At 41.2% G+C, this 19369-nt stretch overlaps 1 protein-coding gene across 4 annotated transcripts in view; it reads right to left on the bottom strand.

Annotated features, from left to right (window-relative positions):
* UBE2F (ubiquitin conjugating enzyme E2 F (putative)) overlaps positions 1-19369 on the bottom strand; it is a 291447-nt gene that overhangs the window by 19684 nt on the left and 252394 nt on the right. For all 4 annotated transcript variants that reach the window (XM_077272292.1, XM_077272293.1, XM_077272294.1 and 1 more), the window contains exons 8-9: positions 13920-13952; positions 4175-4237 (exon numbers count right to left, since the gene is read on the bottom strand). In XM_077272292.1, the coding sequence (XP_077128407.1) occupies positions 4175-4237; positions 13920-13952 (96 nt within the window). The remainder of the gene's footprint in view (positions 1-4174; positions 4238-13919; positions 13953-19369) is intronic.

Raw genomic sequence — 19369 nt, 5'->3', positions numbered from 1 at the left:
CTTTTAGATCTATGGATGTATGGAGAGAGAAGATTTCTGAGAAGAGTAAATTAATGCAAGTAGTACAATAGAGCTTTAAAAAAGATTTAAAGGGAATCTGTGGCCACATTTGACCTACCTAAACTATTACTATGGGCATACAGGATATAGAAATACTTAAAAAAGTCCTACCTGTGTGTCTCATATCAGATGTCTTGTTGCGGAGAAATCATATTTTATCACTTTATATAAATTACTTGTTTCAGGCTCTGGGGAAGATGGTGCCTGGAAGATACTCTGCCTTCAGAGCTTATTATACATGAAGGGGAGTTACCAGTGAGAGAAGTAACCAACACAGAACAGGAGAAATTAAATTTGTCTTCTTAAAAACACATGTTTTTCTTCTAAGATCTGCTGTATTGCACCCGTCTGTCTGTGAGATGGAAGGTGAAGCAGAGAGGAACCTGCAGATGTGTCAGTTATAATCGCACACAGCTCTGCAGTGAGAGCAGGAAGTGACCATCACACTGGTAATGCCCCCTCCTGTTTAAAACAAGCTCTGGGGGCAGAGTTATCTTCCAGGCACTATCCTTCCCACATCCTGGAAGAGGTCACTTATGTAAAGTGCTAAAAGATAAGTTCTCAGCAACAACACATCTGATCTTAGACATACAGGTAGGACTGTTTTCAGCAGTCTATAACCTGTATGCCCATATTAATAGTTTAGATAGGTCAAATATGGTGATAGATTCCCTTTAAAGGTTTTTTTTTAACTTACAGATTTCTAAACTAAATGGCCAGCACTGGGTTAAAAACACTAAAAAAAAAAAAAAAAAAAAAAATTACTTTTCAAGGCCAGTGCTGCCTCTCCGATGCTAATCTGGGCTCTTCTTACTAGCTGCAATAGTGATATCAGAACTAAAATGCACATCACCTGGCAGATAATCACTGAGCTCAGAGTCTTTGCCAATGTAGATGGCATAAGCTGCTGAGCTCAGTGATGTGCTGCAGCTGTGATGGCGGATATAGTCATGGTGTCACCGATGCTGCAAGTAAACGGAAACCAAAGCATCAGCGGAGAGGCAGTGCTAGACTTGGGGAGAGTGAGCAACATCTGAATTTTTGAACCCATTACTGGCCATTAGAGTTCAGAAAACTTAATTAAAAACTTGCATGTTTTCTAGACAGCTTATAAAACAATTAGCAGTCAATTTTTATAATGGACACTTTGGAAAAACCATAATAAATTATGATTATAAGTGACAAGACGTCTACAGCCAATAATATGGATATGAAGACATCAGTTGCATTCACTGTAAGATGATAATTACAGTCAAAATAATCTGTATAAGTTTCTTCCGCCTCAAAAAGCTCAAATTTTTTTCTACGGACATGTAAAAGTGCCCTATTTTTATGGACTGTCCTGGAATATCTTGACAGTTGGCAACTCCGAGAGGGACTCAAGACTCGTCTTTCCCTATTTAGCTAATAGTTCCTTTTGACTTTGTGGCATGTAAATTACCTCCAGAGCAAGTCCACATTCCATGTCCTTACCTTCTAAGCATATATTGGCTTCTGCTTCTTACACATAAAAGCACAAAACACAGGGAACAAAGATACAACATTTGCTGCAGAAAACCACCAGAATTATATTGGACAATTTGTCACAGTCTCTTCTCCTGACCACAATCCTTCCATCAATGATGCGCACATGGTGAAAGAATGGAGAAACCACTGGAGTATCTGACTTTAAGGGTACCGTCACACAGTGAAATTTCCATCGCTACGACGGTACGATTCGTGACGTTCTAGCGATATCGTTACGATATCGCAGTGTCTGACACGCAGCAGCGATCAGGGATCCTGCTGAGAATCGTACGTCGTAGCAGATCGTTTGGAACTTTCTTTCGTCGCTTGATCACCCGCTGACATCGCTGGATCGTTGTGTGTGACAGCGATCCAGCGATGTGTTCGCTTGTAACCAGGGTAAACATCGGGTAACTAAGCGCAGGGCCGCGCTTAGTAACCCGATGTTTACCCTGGTTACAAGCGTAAACGTAAAAAAAACAAACAGTACATACTTACATTCCGGTGTCTGTCCTCCGGTGTCTCAGCTTCTCTGCACTGTGTGAGCGCCTGCCGGCCGGAAAGCGAGCACAGCGGTGACGCGGTGACGTCACCGCTCTGCTTTCCGGCTATGGCGCTTACACAGTGGAGAGAAGCAGAACGCCGGGGACAGACACCGGAATGTAAGTATGTACTGTTTGTTTTTTTTACGTTAACGCTGGTAACCAGGGTAAACATCGGGTTACTAAGCGCGGCCCTGCGCTTAGTAACCCGATGTTTACCCTGGTTACCCGGGGACTTCGGCATCGCTCCAGCGCCGTGATTGCAAAGTGTGACCGCAGTCTACGACGCTGGAGTGATATTCATACGACGCTGCGACGTCACGAATCGTGCCGTCGCAGCGATGGAAATTTCACTGTGTGACGGTACCCTAAGTAGTGGATGTGAACCAATTTTCTAGGACAAACATGAGGAGAATAATACAGTCACACTGCATGGTGCTGAAAATTGAATTCGCTGCTTTAGGGCATGACTTTTTCAGGCGGTTTTCAAGAAAAGGTCAAGTCAAATTAAGGCCAGAGAGGTGAATATACACACATGCATTCGATAAATGGCATATGTACGATGGCATTTATTTTACGACACCATTCCACCTGTATTCACAGTTCTCTTACTATACGCTGTCGGTATATGGTGGAAATTGTTTGCACAATCAATACAATAAAAAGACAATACAGCTTAATCTGGTAACCACTCCACTGATCAATGGCTACAAAGTCTTGCATGTTGATCAAAAAGGGATCAAACATATTGGTGAAGAAAGTGTCAACACTTTTTAGATGTTATTTTTTTTCTACACGTTATTTAACATTGTTCTTTAAGGTTGGATTTATACAGTTTTTTAAGTCAAAACCTGAAGTGGACTCAAAAGATATGGGAATGCGGGAAAAAAACGGCGCTTCCTGCTGAACATTTTTCTGGCTTTGGCACAAAAATTGCATCAAATACTGCATGTGTGAGCAGGCTCTTCCCGATATGGAGCTGAAGACGTGTTCTGGGGGATCGGAGAAAATAACTTATTTCTTGGTATTACAGCTCTTACATCAGCAGTCCCAAACACAGGCTACTTGGTGTTTTATGTATGATACAGTAAAGCAGAAAGATTCGCAGGACTCTGGTGCAGTGACCATGTTTTGTTTTTAATCTGTAGTCACTGGCTGTGTGGCCCTTCTGATCAGTAGGTCTGACAATTTAGTAGAATCTTAAAGGGAATCCGTAAAGTAGGATTTTTCTACCTCATCTGACAGCCTCATAATGTAGGCAAAGAGACCCCGAATCCAACGATGTATCACTTAGTTTACTGGGTGCAGCAATTCTGACACAGAGTTGTTAAATTTAGCAATGCAGCAGAGCTGAGAAAGCTAACCCCGGCCAACCAGGCTCGGTATATACAATCTCCATAGACAATGAGCTGCCTAGCACAGGAAGGGGCGTGTCGGACCAGGAGGCACATGCTGCTGTGTCCAGCAATGATAAGCTACTGGTGCTAAAACAAGCATTGCAAGCAATACAAAACCTCAGAGCTTGATAAGAGGCATTACTGAAATCTGTGATTTAACCCCTACCTCATACAGTCTTCAGATTACATAGAAAAAACCTGAGGACAGATTCCCTTTAACAAAAGCCGGGAGAAAGAAATAACTAGTTTCATAGAAGAAAACGTGAATGTTATGAAAATAAAAAGGTGACACTTTACCACATTTAGTGGTTTTGATCGGCAGTCTGAGAAATAAAATTCTTTGAACCAGCTTGTAATGGGAGTGACCTTATAAAATTATACTGTACAAAAACAAACTTTGTAAAACTCCAAAAGCCATTGACATGACAATTACATGATTGGCTCTTGTAGACATCTTTATCTTCATTCCCCTAACACACAGCATGAGGATAGTACAAATAGACATGATCTGTACCCCATGAGCTACGTGTACCACATGTTTGGTGGAAACTTTTTTTTTTAAATTTACGTTTGTTAATTGTCCAGTCATTCGATAGGTTAGTAAAGTAAAAAGAGGATGAAAATACGGTGAACAGGAAGACGGCGAGATTGCAGGAGCAGGACCCTTACCTTATCTCTCAAATGGTGTTCCGCTGCCTCAATGTTCAAAGGATCATCAAAATTTAATAGATCCTACAGGAATAAAGAAAATATTTCACAAAGAAAGAAATTTGACACAAAATAGGGTTTTATATTACTTGTGCTAAGGCACTCTTCCGCTTTCAGCCAAGGCTCCTGCTAAATTGTCAAGCGAGGGTCAGATTTTACATTACAAATTGTTGCCTGCAGATGGATATGAAGATATGCCCATTACCACTTGTTTCTGACATGAGATCATAACAACATGCTGCTGCGAGGAACAACATCCCAAACAGACATGAAATGAAGACATAAGAGCTGTGGTTGTAATATACACACATGCCGTACAGGAGTGAGATCGCATCCAAGGGAGTGTGGAACTACAGGTGCAGGGCAGGACTATCACTTACAGTGAGCGCCATATATTACTATTTTTTGCAAATGACTCATTAGGGTATGTGCACGCGTTCAGTATCTGCTGCAAATATTAGAGTGTTGCAATGAAAAAAAAACAACCTGTGGTTTTTAGTGCATTTTTTTCCCTTTCACTTGTATGGGTGAGAACGCTTCAAAAACGCAGAGACAAATTGGCATGCTGTCTATCTGAAACTGCATCAAATCTGCAAGAAAACAAAATATGCAGGCTGTGCGTGAGATTTCAGAAATTCTATTCGCTTTGCTGGTACAGTAAAACGCTTCATTTTTTTCTCACTTCAAAAACATAACGTGTGAACATATCCTAAAAAAAGGTCTTCGAACACTTTCCGGTTAGCAGTTAGGTGACAGCAGCGGCCGGTGATTGCTTACTATGACAACTTGCTGCTGGAATAAAGTTGAAGAATATTTTGAAGATTGGCCGTAATTGTTGTAAAATGTCTTCCCCACCTGAAAGTCTTTTTTTAAGCAGTTGGAAAAACCCTGTGCAAGAATTCCTTTCAAACAATACCAATAAGAAAAAATGGTTTTCTTTTATTGGTATTCTACTACATCTACTATTAATAATAAAATCCCAATTTTCCTCAAGTTGGTCAACTTTGTCTTGCTCGGAGTTTGGAATTATTTTGCTGATTTCTTTGCCTAGTTATGGTTTTATCCCATGTATATCTCCTTTATCTGGTCTATAGGAAAAGCAACCAGTTCACTTGACCATTTGGTGTTCATGTATGTTGGGTATATACTGTATGTGTATATATACACATACACACATACTTTTTCACACAGGGCCCTGTAGGTTTGGGATTCTTTTCCCCTTAATAAAGACCTTGATTTAAAAACAGCATTTTGTGTTCACTTGTGTTATCTTTGTCTAATACTTAAATTTGTTTGTGGTTCTGAAACACTTAAAGGGAATCTGTCACCTCTGGGACACTTTTCAGCTATTACTATGGGCATACAGGTAATAGAAATGTTAGTCTAGTCTTACCCGTATGCCTCATAATTGCTGTCTAGATGTGGAGAAATAGACATTTCATTATGTCAATGATTTCTTCCAAGCTCCGGGGCGTGTGGTGCCTGGAAGAAATCCTGCCTCCATTCTTCATTATACTATTCCCCCCTCCAAAAGCATCACACTGACCTGTGACGTGCAGATGTGGCTCCGGATTCCCGCGCATACACCCTGCACTTGCTAGACAATCTGTACCTCTTCCTTCTCTCTATGGTCAGTGTATTCAGCGTTCTTGGGCGCAGGTGCACAAGATCGGACCATAGAAATAAGGAAGAAGTACAGACAGTCAAGGAAATGCAGGTTGCATGCACGGGATTCCGGAGCCACAACTGCATGTCATGGGTCAGTGTGATGTTTTTGGAGGGGGTGATTGTATAATGAGAGGACGCAGGATTTCTTCCAGGCACCGCACACCTCGGAGCCTGGAAGAAATCATTAATATACTGAAATAAAAGTCTATTTGTCCACATCTAGACAGCAACTATGAGGCATACAGGTAAGACTAGACTAACATTTCTATTATCTGTATGCCAATAGTAATAGCTGAAAAGTGTCCCAGGGGGCGACAGATTCCCTTTAAGTGTGCAAACATGCAAAAGAATAGGAAATCAAAAAGGGGACAAACACTTTCCCACATCAGTATATATTTTTTTGTTTTACCGTGTCACTGTGCATAGTATCTGATAGAAAATTACGCTAGGCATTTTTTTTTTTTTACATACTGTAGTCGATTAGTATCTACAGTAAACAGTATGGGACAGCATCTGAATTCACAATGTGGCCATGTGCCACATTAATTAAGGGTATCACAGACATTTATAAAGTGCCCCCCCCAAAGAAAAAAAAAATTAAAAAAAAAATGTGCCAATGTTGTGTTTTTTTTTTTTTTTAAATACACCAAATTTACTGTTGGCACTTGTCTTTTTATGTTACAAAATTTGTATCACAGAAAGCTAATAGCCAATTGTGTAAACTTAGAAGAGAGGGTTGTAAGATGCCCCAAGTTTATCATCCAGCATGAGAAGCTGGGATAAATTGAAATAATGGAAAGTTTAAAAAATAGAAAGGATAAGTAACTCTGCCATTATAATATGTTCTTTAGGAAATAAGTCTAACTCTTAGGGCAGTGAGAAATATTTGCCACAAAGGCATACTACAGAACAATGGTCTATGGGTAAATAAGTGCCTATAATAAAGTTCTTGGGTCAGTGTCCAAAGAGCAAAAAATTTTATTTCAAAATTGAATTGTAAAACCTTTAATGAGAGATCCAGTGAGACCCAGAATATAGAATATAGCAGAGAGTGGCTATCTAAGTACGATGCACTGCTTCAATTATCACAACGTATCCATAGAATAAGTGATGTGATAGGCCATGACTCCAATTCGAATGGAGTTTCTGTCACGTATGTGGAGTAAGAGTTAATGTAATTGTGGACTAGCGGGACATCCCATACTAGCGATCAGGCACACTAAGCAATATGAATGTCTGGTTGAAGCCCCAGAATTAAACAAAATAAATAATTTGGCTTCTACTAGAAATAAAAAATGCTATCCTGTCACCTCAACCTGCAGACTGAAATACGTTTCTGGTTGAACAAATGATCGTAATACAGACACAGGCAAACACATTTTAGTCCATAGTGTCAGTTATATTTGTCCTACTTGGCCATAAATGTTCAGTGATACACGGTGACAAACGAATCAACCATTTATCTGGGAACATTCTTTCAATAAAAAATTTTTCATAGACAGATAGATGATCTTTCTTTCAATGAGAGTTTTTTTTCCCCCAACCTTTTGTGGAAAAAACCCCATTGAAGGCCAAGATTCTGGATCTAAATGTGCAGCTGGCAACACTGAGATCCATAGACAATATGGAGAGGAGTCTTCTGCTCACTGAGCAGACGCTCAATGGGATAGATGAGGGGGGGATGGTAGGATGGAGCTGCAGGACAGTGAAGTAGCAAGCTGGGTGACATTTAGGAAGCGGGGTAGAGGGAAGAGTGCCAGGGCGGCTAGTCCTGATCTGGGACACCCCAATAAATTTGCTAAGTTGGCAGATGAGGGGGGTGCCAGTACAGGGGTAGCACTGCTGCAGCCAGGCATGTCCTCTGAAAGCCGGAGGAGTGACTGCTCCAGTAAGGAGGGAAATAGGAGAGCAGGGCAGGCCAGACAGGTGCTGATAGTGGGGGACTCAATTATTAGGGGAACAGATAGGGCAATCTGTCACAAAGACAGGGATCGTCGAACGGTGTGCTGCCTACCTGGCGCTAGAGTCCGACACATCGCTGATCGGGTGGACAGATTACTGGAAGGGGTTGGTAAGGACCCAGCGGTCATGGTGCACATTGGCACAAATGACAAAGTTAGAGGTAGGTGGAAGGTCCTTAAAGATGATTTCAGGGAATTCGGCTGCAAGCTGAAAGCAAGGACCTCCAACGTGGTATTTTCCGAAATACTGCCTGTACCACGTGCCACGCCAGAGAGGCAGCGGGAGATTAGGGAGGTTAGTAAGTGGCTCAAGAATTGGTGTAGGAAGGAGGGGCTTGGGTTCCTGCAGAACTGGGCCGACTTCTCAGTTGGCTACAGGCTCTACGCTAGGGACGGGCTGCATCTCAATGGGGAAGGTGCAGCTGTGCTGGGGGAGAAAATGGCTAGAAGGTTGGAGAGGGGTTTAAACTAGGGATTGGGGGGGGAGGGTATTCAATTTATAGGAGGGGAAGATAGGGCAGATAGAGACCTGGGCACAAATAAGGAAGTTGGGGTGGTGGTGGCATGGGAGGTGGGGTTAGAACAGTTAATAATTTAAGAAAGAATAGAGGTACAGAGAGGAACATCAAGTGCATGTATACTAATGCCAGAAGCCTCGCCAACAAAATGGACGAATTAGAATTAATGTTGTTGGAGCATAATTATGACATGGGGGGGATATCTGAAACATGGCTGGATGAGAGCCATGACTGGGCTGTTAACTTGCAGGGCTATAGCCTTTTCAGAAATGACCGTAAAGATAAGCGAGGGGGAGGGGTGTGTCTGTATGTAAAATCATCCTTAAAACCCATCCGGTGTGATAATATAGGTGAATTTAATGAAAATGTAGACTCCCTGTGGGTGGAGATAAGGGGAGGGGGAAAAAATAATAAATTACTGATAGGGGTTTGTTATAAATCTCCAAAAATAATGGAAGCAATGGAGAATATCCTCATAAAGCAAATAGATGAAGCTGCGACTCAAGGAGAAGTCATTATTATGGGGGACTTCAACTACCCTGAAATAGATTGGGGAACAGAAACCTGCAGTTCCAGTAAAGGTAATCGGTTTTTGACAACTATGAGAGACAATTACCTTTCACAACTGGTTCAGGACCCAACAAGGAGGGGGGCACTGCTAGACCTAATATTAACCAACGGGCCAGACCGCATATCAAATATAAGGGTTGGGGGTCACTTGGGGAATAGTGATCACAAAATAATAAGTTTTCATGTAACCTTTAATAAGATGGGTAGTAGGGGGGTGACAAGGACACTAAACTTCAGGAGGGCAAATTTCCAACGGATGAGAGAGGATCTTGGTGCAATTAACTGGGACGATATGCTGAGACATAAAAATACACAAAGAAAATGGGAGACGTTTATTAGCATCCTGGAAAGGACCTGTGCACAGTATATACCATACGGGAATAAACATACTAGAAATAGGAGGAAACCAATATGGCTAAATAGAGCTGTAAGGGGCGCAATAAGTGACAAAAAGAAAGCATTTAGAGAATTAAAGGAAGTAGGTAGTGATGAGGCATTAAATAAATACAGAAAATTAAATAAATTCAGTAAAAAGCAAATCAAGGCAGCAAAGATTGAGACAGAGAGACTCATTGCCAGAGAGAGTAAAAATAATCCCAAAATATTCTTTAACTATATAAATAGTAAGAAACTAAAAAATGACAGTGTTGGCCCCCTTAAAAATAATCTGGGGGAAATGGTGGATGAGGAAAAAGCCAATATGCTAAATGACTTTTTTTCATCAGTATTTACAAAAGAAAATCCCATGGCAGCCAATATGACTAGTGATAAAAATTCCCCATTAAATGTCACCTGCTTAACCCAGCAGGAAGTACGGCGGCGTCTAAAAATCACTAAAATTGACAAATCTCTGGGCCCGGATGGGATACACCCCCGAGTACTGCAGGAATTAAGTACAGTCATTGATAGACCATTATTTTTAATCTTTAAAGACTCCATAATAACAGGGTCTGTACCACAGGACTGGCGTATAGCAAATGTGGTGCCAATATTCAAAAAAGGGGCAAAAACTGAACTCGGTAATTATAGGCTAGTAAGCTTAACCTACTGTGGGTAAAATCCTGGAGGGCATTCTAAGGGATGCTGGAGTATCTGAAGAGGAATAACCTCATGACCCAGTATCAGCACGGGTTTACTAGGGACCGTTCATGTCAGACTAATTTGATCAGCTTCTATGAAGAGGTAAGTTCCGGACTGGACCAAGGGAACCCAGTGGATGAAGTGTATATGGACTTTTCAAAAGCTTTTGATACGGTGCCACACAAAAGGTTGATACATAAAATGAGAATAATGGGGATAGGGGAAAATATGTGTAAGTGGGTTGAGAGCTGGCTCAGGGATAGGAAACAAAGGGTGGTTAGTAATGGAGCACACTCGGACTGGGTCGCGGTTAACAGTGGGGTACCACAGGGGTCAGTATTGGGCCCTCTTCTTTTTAACATATTTATTAATGACCTTGAAGGGGGCATTCAGAGTAGAATTTCAATATTTGCAGATGACACTAAACACTGCAGGGTAATCAATACAGGGGAGGACAATTTTATATTACAGGATGATTTATGTTAACTAGAAGCTTGGGCTGATAAATGGCAAATGAGCTTTAATGGGGATAAATGTAAGGTCATGCACTTGGGTAGAAGTAATAAGATGTATAACTATGTGCTTAATTCTAAAACTCTGGGCAAAACAGTCAATGAAAAAGACCTGGGTGTATGGGTGGATGACAAACTCATATTCAGTGGCCAGTGTCAGGCAGCTGCTACAAAGGCAAATAAAATAATGGGATGCATTAAAAGATTAAAAGAGGCATAGATGCTCATGAGGAGAACATAATTTTACCTCTATACAAGTCACTAGTGCGACCACACTTAGAATACTGTGCACAGTTCTGGTCTCCGGTGTATAAGAAAGACATAGCTGAACTGGAGCAGGTGCAGAGAAGAGCGACCAAGGTTATTAGAGGACTGGGGGGTCTGCAATACCAAGATAGGTTATTACACTTGGGGCTATTTAGTTTGGAAAAACGAAGACTAAGGGGTGATCTTATTTTAATGTATAAATATATGAGGGGACAGTACAAAGACCTTTCTGATGATCTTTTTAATCATAGACCTGAGACAGGGACAAGGGGGCATCCTCTACGTCTGGAGGAAAGAAGGTTTAAGCATAATAACAGACGCGGATTCTTTACTGTAAGAGCAGTGAGACTATGGAACTCTCTGCCGTATGATGTTGTAATGAGTGAGGCATTACTTAAATTTAAGAGGGGACTGGATGCCTTTCTGGAAAAGTATAATGTTACAGGGTATATACACTAGATTCCTTGATAGGGCGTTGATCCAGGGAATTAGTCTGATTTCCGTATGTGGAGTCGGGAAGGAATTTTTTTTCCCCAATGTGGAGCTTACTCTTGGCCACATGGGTTTTTTTTTTTGCCTTCCTTTGGATCAACATGTTAGGGCATGTTACGTTAGGCTATGGGTTGAACTAGATGGACTTAAAGTCTTCCTTCAACCTTAATAACTATGTAACTATGTAGGTTTGTTTCAAACTATGGCAGTCAGATCAATTGGCTTAAACAATTCTTCATTCTTAAGTTTTTACTTGACAAACGATTGGTGTAATTGAAGTTGTTTATTTTCATGAACTTTAAAGAAGCCCCTCCATCAAGGTTTTTATCCTCTTAATATATTGCAGTCATCATATTATATGGCTCTGTGGACTAAAGGCCCCGTCTCACATAGCGAGATCGCTAGCGAGATCGCTGCTGAGTCACTAGTTTTGTGACGCAACAGCGACCTCCATAGCGATCTCGCTATGTGTGACACGTACCAGCGATCAGGCCCCTGCTGCGAGATCGCTGGTCGTGTCGGAATGGCCTGGACCTTTTTTTGGTCGTTGAGGCCCCGCTGACATCGCTGAATCGGTGTGTGTGACACCGATCCAGCGATGTCTTCACTGGTAACCAGGGTAAACATCGGGTTACTAAGCGCAGGGCCGCGCTTAGTAACCCGATGTTTACCCTGGTTACCAAAAAAAACAAACAGTACATACTCGCCTTTCGGTGTCCAGGTCCCTTGCCGTCTGCTTCCTGCTCTGACTGAGCAGCCGTACAGCGAGAGCGCAGCGGTGACGTCACCGCTGCGCTCTGCTCTCACTGTACGGCCGGATCTCAGTCAGAGCAGGAAGCAGACGGCAAGGGACCTGGACACCGAAAGGCGAGTATGTAGTGTTTGTTTTTTTTGGTAACCAGGGTAAACATCGGGTTACTAAGCGCGGCCCTGCGCTTAGTAACCCGATGTTTACCCTGGTTACCCGGGTGCTGCAGGGGGACTTCGGCATCGTTGAAGACAGTTTCAACGATGCCGAAGTCGTTCCCCTGATCGTTGGTCGCTGGAGAGAGCTGTCTGTGTGACAGCTCCCCAGCGACCACACAGCGACTTACCAACGATCACGGCCAGGTCATATCGCTGGTCGTGATCGTTGGTAAATCGCTTAGTGAGACGGGGCCTTAACAATTGCTCATTTTGTCTTTCTATCTATTAGCTAATTCTTTTATCTCTGCCTTATGCAGCAACAGGAAGTCTCTTGCTCCTGTATGACTCACCCCCCTCTTCAACTCTTGACCTAGCTGCTCCTTCCTACCCCCCCATAAACTTTTGCAGCGATGACTCATGACTTGTGTAGAGATAACTGACCTTCTGTTTCTACATAGAGCTTAGAAGGATTCAGCTAGTTAGTTTTTCATCACGTGGTGTCATAGATCAAATGGAAAGGATAAGAATGAACTGGGTAGAAAGACAAAAAGAGCAATTGTAAGTGCACAGGGGTATATAATATGATGACTACAATATATTAAGAGGATACAAATTTTTATGAGAGTGCTTCTTTAATGTGTATGGGGACCTTTAATCAAGCTTCTAAGGGGCCCTATAAATAGCAGGAGACTGAACGATGGTTTGGTTGATCATCTGGCTGGAAGCTAGCTTTGATTACTCCTCCATACATAGAAGCGATCACTCTGGAGAGCGAGATTGTGTTCTCAGCAGACAACATGCTACCTGACTCCTCTGGAGGCTTATCTCACCGAGAACAATAAGATCAGCAGTCCAAAATCGGACATGCCGGGTCCATATCCCCCCTCATATGATCTGTGTATTCAGGCCTTTAGATCTATTTAATGTCTGCCGTGTATTAGTCATCTCCATACAGCTATGAAACGTGCGCACATTAATTCATAGCAGGACCATTATTCCATAGGCCTTTATATGATGGTTAAGGGAATTATACCAGCCTTTTCAAACTACTTAAAGGGGTTGTCCACTACTAGGACAACCGCTTCTTGATCTAAATGTTTTACCCCGATAAAAAAAAAAAAGCCTATATTTCCCGTCCCATGAAGACGCCGTTCCAGAGGTGTTGACACTTGCAGTCCCGGGCGGTTGCGATCACTATAGTTGAGCCAATATTTTGGAATCGGTCGCCGAATCTGAATTTGCCATATTGGTACACTATTCGTGCCGAATTTATGTTTGATGATCGGTTCTGAACATATTCGCTCATTTCTACTCCCAATGACTCGAATGACGTTCGGCGAATATTATAAAAACAATATTTGCCGCTGATCGTAATTGGAACCGAATTTTGAAAAACGTGCTCAACTCTAGTTATGACACATAAGCCCGGTGCCCAATCAGCGCTGGCGTCACAGTCCCCGACTTCGCGCGAACTGAACATGAAGCGGAAGTCAGATCAGCTGCAGCCCGTACAAGTCTATAAAACACTATATACAGACTTCTGTGATTGTTCCTTTAAGTCGATCTCTTGACTATTATTGTCTTTATCATATGGCTTCAGAGCGTTTCCCTTCCTGACCATCTACCTTATCAGTAAAAAAACGCTACTACATATGCTGGTCCTTATCTCCATAATTAATTTATAAATCAGACGAGTGAGACATTTATCATATTACAGTATATCGGTACTTACTGTAAACAAGGAGTTCAATCCCCATACAACATCCTGCAAAGAAAAAAAAAAACAAAAAAAGAGATGTCAGCAATAGATTGGTAAAATCGTTTATTTGCAGGTAATATAGTTTACTTATCAGGAGCAGAGCCTTGGGATACAGAAATGTGCATGAGGTAGTGTCGGAGAACATCACGTACTGAAAAGTATCGAGCCATGGAAAGAGCAGTGTTTAAAATACAAATTAAAACCTGCGTAGACACTGCAGGGAATAATAGATGATTATCGGATTTTACTGTCATAAGGTAGAGGGAAAACGGGTGTTGATCACATGGGGCATCTGAGAATGGAAGACAGCGATAACAGATATGGATCCTGGCAGCAGCGACAGAATGAGATGGGCTGCTGTACACAGCGGATTGTCATCCGGCAGGGGAATAAACAACATAGGCTTTGAATACTGCATTTCAAAAAGTGAAGCATGACATCTTAAATGAGCCACCAAATCATTCTGCGATTATTTCAGTAGTACTGACAACTATGGAAACAGGAGACGTGGCAGTAAGTAAAGCTGGAGTCACAGTCACTGATTATTATGGTTCTATATATTGTTATATTTGAACGGAGACGCAAGTCTCTAAATAACGACTGATTACTTTTAAATTTGTACCTGTCATTTCAAGTGATTTTTTCTGAATCCGCTGTATACATGACAAATAACACTTTCTGGCCCTTATACAGCCGGTGAAATAAGTATTAAACACCTCAACTATTTTCTAAGTAAATATATTTCCAAAGCTGCTATTGGCATGAAATTCTCAACAGATGTCGGTAACCAGCCATCCAATCCACGCAGGCAAAGAAATCAAACCACAGATGTCCATAAATTAAGTGTAATAATGAAAGGGGAAAAAGTATTGAACACACGAAGATAGAGAGGGGCAAAAAAAGCCATGGGAAGTCATGACACCAACTGAAATCTATCAAAAATTAGAAAGCAATCCTGCTTAGTGAAAAATAATATCAGATGGTTCAACTGATATAAATAGGTGTCTCATTACCAAGATGTCACACAAGAAACATGTCATGATGGATAAAACCAGTGAGCTGTCTCAAGACCTTGACAACCTTATTGTTGCAAAACATACTGATGGCATTGGTCACTACTAATACTACTAAAGGTTCCAGTGAGCACTGTTGGGGCCATAAACCAGATGAGGAAAGAACATCATTTCACCATAAACCGTCCACTACCAGGTGCTCCCCGTGAGATTTCAGAGGAGTGAAAAGAATTATCATACGAGTTGTCCAAGAGTCAAGAACATCCTGTGGCGAACTACAGAAAGACCTGGAATCAGTAGGTATATTTATTTAAAAGAAAACTATAAGTAATGCTCTCAACCTCCATGGCCTGTATGCATGCTCACTATGCAAGGCTACATTGCTGAACAAAAAGCATGTTCAAGGGAGTTTAAAGATTGCTCAACAGCATTTAGTCAAGCCTGTGAAATAGTGGGGAATATAGTCTGGTCAGATGAGACCAAAATTGAACTATTTTGATGTCATAATACACATGCTTGGAGGCCAAAAGGAAATGCATATCACCCAAAAATCACGATACCAACAATACCTATTTCACCTGCAGTATGACTGCATTTTTACCAACTTTCCTCTCTACAGGCTCCATCTCTAATTTTTAGTTTTTGTTTAGCTAGTGGGTGAAGACTAGGTGCTATAATATAACAAAAAAATATATTCTTGCTCTCCTGTCTTTGTTTGCACAAGATAAGAAGAAGCAGCATAGAGAACTTCAAGCAGCAGAAACTGAGCAGTGTAGATGTGATTCCAGAACTGGTGTGAGATAAAACATATAATAAGTGCCAACAAAACTTTGTACAACTTTCTTTCATTCAGTTTTTCACTCTCCCTTCGTGGGTCATTGTTTATTAACTGGTTAATGCCCTACTACATAAATATTTTCATCATAGATCATTAGACATAATATGAAGACAGCGCTCAGGAGCTGAGCTGGCTTCATACACAACAGATACCTGCTGGGTTAAATACCTGGCATCTGCTTGCAGATACAGTAACCAGAACATGCTCCCATCACTTTACTATAACCACTTAAAGGGGTTGTCCCATGAATAAAGCACATTATAATTAATAGATCTTAGAATTAAAAATAAGTTCCACAATTGGATGTGTTAAAAAAAATGTTCTGAGACAATCTTATAAATGTGCCTCTGTGTAATGGATGTTCCTGCATGGCATGATATACCACAGCTCCTGGGCAGGGGACGAAGCAAAAGAGAGGATACAGACATTACAGCATGGGTTTGCAGCTGATTCTTTCTGAGGGAAAAACAAGTTTTTTTAGACAGGCAGTGAAATGTTTTTCCAGAAACCAGCAGATGTGATTTCATTCTTTCCTGACTGTATACTCTCTTTTGTATCAACACCTAGCCAGGAGCTGTGGTATGAGCAGACTATGTTCCTGTGTGGTCAGACACAGCCATTACACAGTATACAGCAGGGGCACATTTATAAGATTATCTTAGCAGAAGAAAAAAAATTCTAACACAAATTGTGAAACTTATTTTTATCCCAAGATCTATTGATTAAAGTGTACTTTACTCTTGGGAAAACCCCTTTAAATGATGCTGTCAATCTCTGACAGCAGCATTTAAAATAGGTTATTGCCGATGTGTATGCATACCGACTCCCATTGGCCCCAGGGGACGTAATTACGGGGAACCGATGGATTACAATGCCAGCCCCGTGACTGCTGAAGGCTCTCCTAAATGCCTTCTTGGTCCTCCTGAGAAGCTCAACAGCTACTATAATAATACTGTGATATTGCAATATATAGTATCAGTGATCAATCAATTTCAGGTTCAAGTCCCCTAAGGCTAGGTTCACATTGCGTTAATAGGTTAACGCTAACGGACAGCGTTGCACGGTGAAAATGTCGCAATTAACGCCGTGCAACGGATCTGTTAGCGCACCCATTGACAGCAATGTGATTTTTTGCTGAAGCGCATCGCTAGCGCGTGGCATTTTCGGCATGCGCTAGCGATGTGCCGTTCTTTTGTGGCGCGCGGTGCGCTAACGCTAAACGGATTGCCCTAACGCAATGTGAACCTAGCCTAAGAGGACTAAAAAAATTAAAAAAAAATAGTCTTAAGTAATTTTAAAATATAAGTTTAAAACACTTTCCCCTTTTCTATCTTCAAAAGTAAAAAAAATAAAAAATATAAACATATTTGGTATACTCAAGTCTGAAAAAGTCTGATATGTTAAATTCTCTAAACTGTATGTTATTCATGTTGCTGGGTCATTTTTAGAGCAGAATGTACGCCATAAAATCAAACCCTAAAAATCAGGGGCAGCATTACATATTTTTGCAGCTATGCAGCTGTGTAGAGTCTTAGTGGGGCGGTCTCATGTTCTTCAGCAGGAGCACACTGCTCCCCACCTATTGGCATCCTGCTTGTGTGGGGAAGGGAGCACATGTGCTCCTGCTTGGCGGTTCCAACCAGGGCACTGTTGCAATGCTCACCTGAGTTGTACGCTCTCTATTGCCGCTTTATGGTGCAGCTTTCTCTCGGCAGCGCCAGTGGAGCACAGTGATAGTGAACCTGCCCAAAATCCTGGCGGTAGTCCTTACAAGCTCTATTGGAAAGACTTAGAAATTACTGCAATGGCGATTAGTACCTAGGCAATAAGCCGTAACCCTAATGGAAAATCGCTCCATTGTTAAGAATGGAGAGGATTTTTGCAAAGTGGTTTAATTTTACAACCATTAAGCGTTTTATCATGTTTGTACTTGGGTAAAATTTTGACGCATAAACCTGACAACCTTTATATAAAGGATTGTGGATTTTACGCTCCTCCTAATACATTGAAATGCTTTGATCATACGGATAAGACTACAGTGACATCAAATGCCTTTCATGAATCTCTGGTACAACTCGTAATGTCTGCACAAAATGATTGACTTAAACTATTTCATGGCAATTAGTTCTTTGAGAAATAATTAAATGAGGAGAAAAGGTCACAAGGGGAATGAGAGGTATTGATAAAATTAAGCACGATGATTGTGTTGTAGCAGCAGAAGCGGCTCTCTTATGTATGCACCCATCCATCACACGTCAGCTGGACCAGTCCTCGTGCTCACTGATCTACCAGCGCACAGGACTTAATTACATCATCAAAAACGGCGATGCCGAGCATAGGCCTGGTAATATACCCGACCTCATACGATCAAATACCAGACACACATAACGGTGAAATCTGGACCAAACAGTCTGAAAACCAAGAAAGGAAAGAAAAGAAAGATCACTGGTGGACAAGGACTGCTGATACTGTGGGTAGTAAAGTATTTAGTCAGCCACCAATTGTGCAAGTTCTCCCACTTAAAAAGATGAGAGCGGCCTGTAATTGACATCATAGGTAGACCACAACTATGAGAGTCAAAATGAGAAAACAAATCCGGAAAATCACCTTGTCCGATTTGGCAAGATTTATTTTACAAATTATGGTGAAAATAAGTATTTGGTCATTAACAAAAGTTAATCTCAATATTTTGTCATTTATCCTTTGTTGGCAATGACAGAGGTCAAACGTTTTCTGTAAGTCTTCACAAGGTTGGCACACACTGTTGGTGGTAACATAGTAACATAGTAAGGCCGAAAAAAGACATTTGTCCATCCAGTTCAGCCTATATTCCATCATAATAAATCCCCAGATCTACGTCCTTCTACAGAACCTAATAATTGTATGATACAATATTGTTCTGCTCCAGGAAGACATCCAGGTATGTTGGCCCATTCCTCCATGCAGATTCACCCATTGAATTGATTGGAAAAAACGCAGCAAAACCTGCGTTTTTGCTGCAGCTTCTTTCCTGCCAAGCACTCAGGTTTTGCTGCAGAAAAAAAAATGCAGCATAAACGCCCAGTGTGAACTTAGCTTTAGTAAAAAAACAACAAAAAACACTATATATATTGCACTTCAAAGTGTCAATGTGATCTCAATTATTTAGCAAGTGATCAACTGAACAAGCAGTAAAATATATCTATTGAAAAGTGCAGACTTCTCTCTAATATACCATTACACAGTTACATTGTATAGAACTTATTTGCTTCTCTCTCTGGAATATTCCTGGATTGGCATTTTAGAGGAAAATGTTTTCGCTTGCCTAAAAGGAAACGGATTAAGATTACCATCAAGACAAATGAAATCTGCAACAATAAAAGCAAAACTCCAAAGGCAAGTGCGCTCAGAAATTACCATAACAGCAATGCCTATTTGTGCAGACCAATTTTATTCTGAAAGGTCTCGCTCAATAGCGGATAATGGCCGACTTCTCTATTCAGCAGATTCCAAATGAGCTCAGTCTTGTGGGAAGAGAGCAAGCGTCTAACAACAAAGGTTTCAGAAATCATATTTTTACCATCGATGATATG

Source organism: Ranitomeya variabilis, chromosome 7 (genome assembly GCF_051348905.1).
Source record: "Ranitomeya variabilis isolate aRanVar5 chromosome 7, aRanVar5.hap1, whole genome shotgun sequence".
In the NCBI taxonomy this organism is placed as follows: Eukaryota; Metazoa; Chordata; class Amphibia; order Anura; family Dendrobatidae; genus Ranitomeya; species Ranitomeya variabilis.
Note: the sequence above shows the minus strand (reverse complement) of the source record. Positions and strands in the feature narration are given on the sequence as shown.